We start from the raw sequence: 7,328 nt of genomic DNA, 5'->3' as shown, positions 1-7,328 counted from the left end.
AAATGAAAATTTTATTTTTAAAATCGAGACGTTAAAAAGGAAAAGCTTTGTGATGTGGTGGGGTGTGGATGTCATTAGAGGTTGTTTCAAGGGCGATGTAAGGTGGTGATGATTTTTACGAGTCATGGAAGGAAATAGAGGGTGGGGAAGGTACATAGGGAGAGGTAGGGTGTGCTTATTTAATAATTTATTCTATATAACAAGTAAAATAAGATTAAAATTTTAAAAATATCACTAAATGTTAAATAATCATTTTAACCGGATCTATGACCATATTCAAAATAAATAGAAATAATAACATGGGATGAACTAAAAATTATTAAAAACCAAACATATAAATTCCGGATTATTTTTGTAATTTACTCTTTTGATAAATAATGGTATTCTATTCATGATCTGAGGCGTGAATTTAGCCAAATTGAAAGGGTGGTTTTTGAACGGCAATTAGCAAAAAAAATTCCAAGGGGCTTTGCCTTTGATACCGATCTTTCCGTCATGAGTCGTACCATGTGGCATGTGTCATGTGATTTCCTTGCCTATGTTTCTCTATATATAGCCAAACCCCAAATTCATGTTCTTCAGATCTCCACCTTCTTCTTCGATTCTATCGAGTCTTAAGATTTCACTCTCACCCATAAACCATCAGGTACTCCACTTCTCCATGTACTCAAATCCATACGATACACCTTTGATTGTTTATCCATACACACGTGGGTTGCTTTTTCATGTCTACTTTGTGTCGCGATCAGTACGATTTGATAGAACCACTGACTTCAAAGAAAGTATTTTTGATTTTTTTTTTTTTTTTTTTTTTTGTTTTATTTGATTAATCAGGAATTGAAAGGTTATCAGTTTTGATTTGGAGTGTGTGTGGTTAATGGCGACTCGGAATTTGGAGAAATTGGCGTCCATCGATGCGCAATTGAGGCTTTTAGTTCCCGGAAAAGTCTCGGAGGATGATAAACTTATCGAGTACGATGCTTTGCTTCTGGATAAGTTTCTTGATATTCTTCAGGATTTGCATGGAGAGGGTCTCAAAGAAACGGTAAGCTTTTTTGGTTCAGTAGTTCATAACCTAACTTATTTTCTAGTTAATCGATTCCCAAAAAACTAAAGCTTAACGAATTCTCTATTGCAAACTTTTATTTCGACAATTTTCAGTTGTTTTCTCGGTATTAACGATTCGATATTACATAAGCCTGTAGTTCAAATTAGGTTCTTTTATCTTTTTATTTAATCAAGACATGCAACTCCGGTTGTGAAGTGATATGATGAACAATTAAACATCCAATTTCTCCGAGGAACAGGGGAATGCATCCCATGTTCATTGATCACCAACTGTTCGACTAAATGTGCCACTGAACTATCAAACGTTGTTTCCAATGAAACCTATTGCTTTTTATAGGTGCAAGAATGTTATGAGCTTTCCGCTGAGTATGAAGGAAAGCATGACCCTAAGAAGCTAGAAGAGCTTGGAAGTGTATTAACAAGTTTAGATCCAGGGGACTCCATTGTCATTGCTAAAGCTTTCTCTCACATGCTTAACTTAGCCAATCTAGCTGAAGAGGTTCAAATCGCTTATCGTAGGAGAATCAAGCTGAAAAAGGGTGATTTTGGTGATGAAGCCATTGCAACAACTGAATCCGATATTGAAGAAACTTTCAAAAAACTTGTACACAAACTCAAAAAATCCCCTCAAGAAGTCTTTGATGCCCTCAAGAACCAAACCGTTGACCTAGTCTTCACTGCTCACCCTACTCAATCTGTCCGCAGATCTTTACTTCAAAAACATGGAAGGTATAAATAGTTAAACACCCTTCATCTCCATGAATCTTGAAGCAAAAAAGTCGATTTTTTTTTTTTTTTAATATCTGTACTTTTTTACAGGATTCGTGATTGTCTTGCTCAGTTATACGCGAAGGACATAACTCCTGATGATAAGCTTGAATTGGACGAGGCTTTGCATAGAGAAGTAAGTAAATTTGTATAAATTAATCTTTGGTTGAAAAAAAAAATCATTGATTTATAAATTATAATTTTTTTTATGTATCTTTTCAAGATTCAAGCGGCTTTTCGCACTGATGAGATTAAACGAACTCCACCAACTCCACAAGATGAAATGAGAGCTGGAATGAGTTACTTCCATGAAACAATCTGGAAAGGTGTTCCTAAATTTTTACGACGTGTCGACACTGCTCTTAAAAACATTGGAATTAACGAACGTGTTCCCTATAATGCCCCTCTCATACAGTTTTCTTCCTGGATGGGTGGCGATCGTGATGGTATATATATATTTTCTAAATTATACTTCTCCTAATTATCTTATTTAATGCTCATAAAAGTTAAATCTTATATCTTTTTGTAAAAAAAAAAAAAAAAAAAATCAGGTAATCCAAGGGTAACTCCTGAAGTTACAAGAGATGTTTGCTTACTTGCAAGAATGATGGCTGCAAACATGTACTTTTCCCAGATAGAGGATCTAATGTTTGAGGTAAGGGCATTTTCGGTATTTCCCTTTTTTTTCTCCTCTTAATTACATTGGAATTGATGTTTCCACTTTCCAGATGTCAATGTGGCGTTGTAGCGATGAACTCCGTGTTCGAGCTGAACAACTCCATAGATCATCGTCTAAAAGAGACGTCAAACACTATATCGGTAATTCCCGCGAAAAATATTCTTCCTTTAAGCTTTCGAGGGCATTTTCGGTATTTCATAATTTTTTTTTTCCTACAGAATTCTGGAAACAAGTTCCTCCCACTGAACCATATCGTGTGATTCTCGGTGACGTGAGAGACAAGTTATACAACACAAGAGAAAGATCCCGTCATTTGTTAGCTCATGACGTCTCAGACATTCCAGAAGAATTGGTTTACACTAATGTCGAACAAGTAATATAAAGATTCAATCTTAATTAATTATTAGCCACGTGTCAGTTTTTTTTTTCTTTTTCTGAATACTAATTTTTTTTGTTGCAACGTGGCAGTTTTTGGAACCGCTTGAGTTATGCTACAGATCACTATGTGCATGTGGTGATCGTGTAATTGCTGACGGCAGCCTTCTTGATTTCTTACGTCAAGTTTCCACTTTCGGACTTTCACTTGTACGACTGGATATCCGACAAGAATCCGACAGACATACCGACGTTCTAGAAGCAATCACACAACATTTGGGAATCGGGTCTTATCGTGATTGGTCCGAAGCAAAGCGACAAGACTGGCTTCTTTCTGAACTTAGTGGCAAACGCCCCTTATTCGGTAAAGACCTCCCAAAAACCGAAGAAATTTCAGACGTTTTGGATACATTCCACGTCATCGCAGAACTCCCATCTGATTGCTTCGGTGCTTACATCATCTCCATGGCCACGTCACCTTCAGATGTTTTGGCCGTCGAGTTGCTCCAACGTGAATGCCACGTCAGACACCCGTTACGTGTGGTCCCGCTTTTCGAAAAACTCGCTGACCTGGACGCCGCCCCTGCGGCGGTCGCCCGGCTTTTTGAAATCGAGTGGTACCGGAATCGGATTGACGGGAAACAAGAAGTCATGATCGGATATTCCGACTCTGGTAAAGATGCCGGGCGGCTTTCAGCCGCCTGGCAACTTTACAAAGCCCAAGAGGAGCTTATAAATGTTGCGAAAAAGTATGGTGTCAAGTTGACAATGTTTCACGGGCGGGGCGGGACGGTCGGGCGGGGCGGTGGCCCGACCCATCTCGCTATACTCTCGCAACCGGCCGGAACGATCCACGGGTCGCTCCGGGTTACGGTTCAGGGTGAGGTTATCGAGCAGTCGTTTGGTGAAGAACATTTGTGTTTTCGAACACTTCAGAGATTCTGCGCGGCGACACTCGAGCACGGGATGAACCCCCCGGTTTCACCCCGGCCCGAGTGGCGCGCACTGATGGACGAGATCGCGGTTCACGCAACCGAGCAGTATCGCTCGATTGTATTTCAGGAACCGCGTTTCGTCGAGTATTTCCGACTCGTAAGTCTCGTTTATATTTCATTTTATATTTTCAAAAAAAAATATAAATAAATAAATAATTATGTATTATGATTCCGATTACAGGCGACACCGGAATTGGAATACGGGCGGATGAACATCGGGAGCCGTCCGTCGAAGCGAAAGCCGAGCGGCGGAATAGAATCGCTCAGAGCGATTCCGTGGATCTTCGCGTGGACTCAAACGCGGTTCCATCTCCCGGTCTGGCTGGGATTTGGAGCCGCGTTTAAATACGCAATTGAAAAAGACATCAAGAATCTTCACATGCTACAAGAAATGTATAAAACATGGCCTTTTTTTAGAGTCACAATCGATTTAGTCGAAATGGTGTTTGCAAAAGGTGACCCCGGAATTGCAGCTTTGAATGACAAGCTCCTCGTGTCCGAAGACTTATGGTCGTTTGGTGAATCACTAAGAGCAAATTACGAGGAAACCAAAAATCTCCTTCTTCGGGTGTGTAGTCAGTATAATACAATACAGTGTGGGATAGCTCAGAGGTTGTTGCTTTGTTGCTGACATGATTTGATTTGTTTTTTGTTTTTGTAGATTGCGGGGCATAAGGATTTACTTGAGGGGGATCCGTATTTGAGACAAAGGCTCCGTTTACGTGATTCATATATCACGACATTAAATGTGTGTCAAGCGTATACATTAAAAAGAATTCGTGACCCTAACTACCACGTGAAATTGAGGCCACATATTTCAAAAGAGTATGCCGAGCCAACTAAACCGGCTGATGAGTATATAAAGCTGAACCCGAAGAGTGAGTATGCGCCCGGTTTGGAGGATACGCTTATTTTGACCATGAAGGGAATTGCAGCTGGAATGCAAAATACCGGTTAATATTATAATATTATAATAATGTTATGTGTTTTTTTTTTCTTGTGGATTATCGAGTTATCGTGATGTTTTGTGAAGGGAAATTTGGGTTGAACACCCTGGTTGTTGACTTGAGGATGGTGAGTTGGTAATGTATGTAGTGGTGAAGTAAGTGTGTGTGTGCTGCGTGCATTGTTGATTGTACCTTGTCTGACAATCAGATGACTTATTGTACTTTTGAAATAAAACGTTCAACTAAAATCAAATGGTATTTCGCTACTTGTTTTTTGGGCATTTCTAGATAGTGGATGATGTTATGTAAACTATTAATTTGAAGTTTTGAAAGTGTTAAAGTGAAATATTTATGAAGGGTGTGTGATGCGTGTATTGTTGATTGTGTACCTTGTCTGACGACATTGTACTTTTGAAATAAAACGTGCAACTAAAATGGTATTTTGCTACTTGTTTTTTGGGCATTTATAATGATTTATTGTACTTTTGAAATAAAACGTTCAACTAAAATGGTACTTAGCTACTTGTTTTTTGGGCAATTTTATAATGTGGATGATGTTATATAAACTATTAATTTGAAGTTTTGAAGGTGTTAAAGAGAATATTGAAGATTATATGTGTAATTTGAGGTTTTGAAAGTGTTAGAAACTAGTATTTTAGTTCGTGCTTTTCTGCAGGTTTTTACGTAGAGAATTGATTAAACAACGTAGCATATCATATAGAAAACGTATAAATTATTAAAATACTAAGTTCAAATTTTTTTTGATTAAATCTTGGAATAAAACAGTAAAAAAAATAAAATTAGGAAAAAAGATGAATGCATGAAAAAAGCGAAGAAGAAAATCACATTGTTAAAAATTGTAAAAAAAACCAAAATATTTGATTGGATTTTGATATGTGACAAAATCATTCGGTAAAACAATAAGTAGTATTTTTTTTTTTTTTTGAAAATTCAAGCTTTAAAATTTATTTGTTGTATGATAATGGGCTACAGAAACAATAAAAATGCATGAAGTAGGTGATTTTACCGAAGAAAAGAGTCAATAGACTATTTTTATAATTTGTATGGATTGTGAATAAAAAGAAAATAAAATGAAGGGGCAATTTCTATAAATTTATATTAACTGTGAAACAAATTGAATATAATTGGATGACGAATGAATAGAAGTAAAATTATAAGGGTTATTTCTATAAGTTAAACTTAAAGCAATTGAAAGATCTCCGGTCGCAGCCCACGATAGTGGAGCACAATAATGAAACCCAATTCCACAACTTGTGTAATGTGCATCATAAGTTATACTATTAGCTACAGTATTTTACACATAAAAGGAAAGTTACATTTTGTATATATTTATAATATTTCTTGAAGATTATATGATTAAAGATAGTTTATAAACACTCCCTTAGGTTGAGGGGTATTCTCACCTGGGAAAAGGTAATGAAGATAAGATCATGTTATTATTTAAACTATTTTATTAGGTTGTGGAAATGGAATTCATTAATAAACAAGTGACGAAGAAGAAAAAAAAGAGAAAAATAGATAAAATATGAGGAGAGATAGAGAGTTTTCTATCTGTCCGTGAACAATCGTGAAAGTCTTCACTCCATGTCACACTTACTTACTGTCGATAACATTCCGCTCGTGTATATCTCTTTCAATAAAAAAATTTAGATAGCGTTTGACATAAATTAATCGAAGAATGATGGAACAAAACATTACATTGGAATAAATAAAAAAAAAAAGATATGTTTGGTTGTCACAGAATAATGAAATAAAACATTTTTCACGAAATATATTGTTTTTTCCTATGTTGATTTTCATCCCACTAAGGCCTTTCGGTATGAAGATTAAATGTGAGTGAAATGCTTATGTAGTGGACATGTCGGGTCAGAGGAGCAGCGGTTATGAAGAAATCCTGTATGAATCTCCGATAGTAACACGCTAAACCAAGAAAACTTTGAATCTCAAATAGAGACCTTTGAACCTCCCATTGCATCACAGCCTCTATCTTGGCTGGATCGATCAGAATACCCTTCTGGTTGACAAGGTGCCCCAGAAACCGCACCTCGTGCAACTAGAACTCATACTTGGAGAACTTTGCGAAAAGTCTCTCTTTCCTCAGTGTCTCCAACACCTCCTTTAGGTGCTCCTCATGCTGCTCCTGAGTCTTGGAATAAACCAACATGTCATCAATGAAGACCATCACAGACCGATCCAGCATCGGTCTGCACACGCGGTTCTTGAGGTCCATAAACACGACATGAGCATTGGTGAGCCCAAACGGCATCACCATGAACTCATAGTGACCATAGCGAGTCTGAAAGGTTGTCTTCGACACGTCGTCGTCCCTGACTCGCACCTAGTGATATCCCGATCGCATGTCAATCTTGGAGAACCAAGATGCAACGTGTAGCTGGTCAAACAAATCATCGATCCTCGGGAGAGTATAATGGTTCTTCACCATTACCTTATTTAGCTCCCAGTAGTCTATGCATA

At 37.6% G+C, this 7,328-nt stretch overlaps 1 protein-coding gene across 2 annotated transcripts; it reads left to right on the top strand.

The window, feature by feature from the left end:
- The first annotated feature begins 434 nt into the window (after positions 1 to 434).
- On the top strand, positions 435 to 5,098 carry PPC3 (phosphoenolpyruvate carboxylase 3). 2 transcript variants are annotated; one of them, XM_078976449.1, is made up of 11 exons: positions 439 to 646; positions 835 to 1,045; positions 1,406 to 1,797; positions 1,888 to 1,972; positions 2,060 to 2,282; positions 2,388 to 2,491; positions 2,565 to 2,655; positions 2,734 to 2,888; positions 2,984 to 3,982; positions 4,067 to 4,453; positions 4,547 to 5,098. In XM_078976449.1, exons 2-11 carry the CDS (start codon positions 878 to 880, stop codon positions 4,841 to 4,843), a joined length of 2,901 nt encoding a protein of 966 aa, XP_078832575.1. In that variant the 5' UTR covers positions 439 to 646; positions 835 to 877; the 3' UTR covers positions 4,844 to 5,098. The 2 variants fall into 2 exon arrangements, with proteins under 2 accessions (XP_078832576.1, XP_078832575.1); XM_078976450.1 differs by lacking the exons at positions 4,067 to 4,453; positions 4,547 to 5,098 and having other exon boundaries at positions 435 to 646; positions 2,984 to 3,560; positions 3,592 to 3,770.
- The last annotated feature ends 2,230 nt before the right edge of the window (positions 5,099 to 7,328 follow it).

Source organism: Lactuca saligna, chromosome 9 (genome assembly GCF_052625555.1).
Source record: "Lactuca saligna cultivar CGN05327 chromosome 9, ASM5262555v1, whole genome shotgun sequence".
Lineage (NCBI taxonomy): Eukaryota > Viridiplantae > Streptophyta > Magnoliopsida > Asterales > Asteraceae > Lactuca > Lactuca saligna.
Note: the sequence above shows the minus strand (reverse complement) of the source record. Positions and strands in the feature narration are given on the sequence as shown.

Excerpts from the sequence above, each read along its gene's own strand:
- PPC3 (XM_078976449.1), top strand. The coding sequence starts at position 878 with ATGGCGACTCGGAATTTGGAGAAATTGGCGTCCATCGATGCGCAATTG. Across the intron at positions 1,046-1,405 it reads GAGAGGGTCTCAAAGAAACG|GTGCAAGAATGTTATGAGCT; the intron begins GTAAGCTTTTTT and ends TGCTTTTTATAG. Across the intron at positions 2,492-2,564 it reads TAGAGGATCTAATGTTTGAG|ATGTCAATGTGGCGTTGTAG; the intron begins GTAAGGGCATTT and ends TCCACTTTCCAG.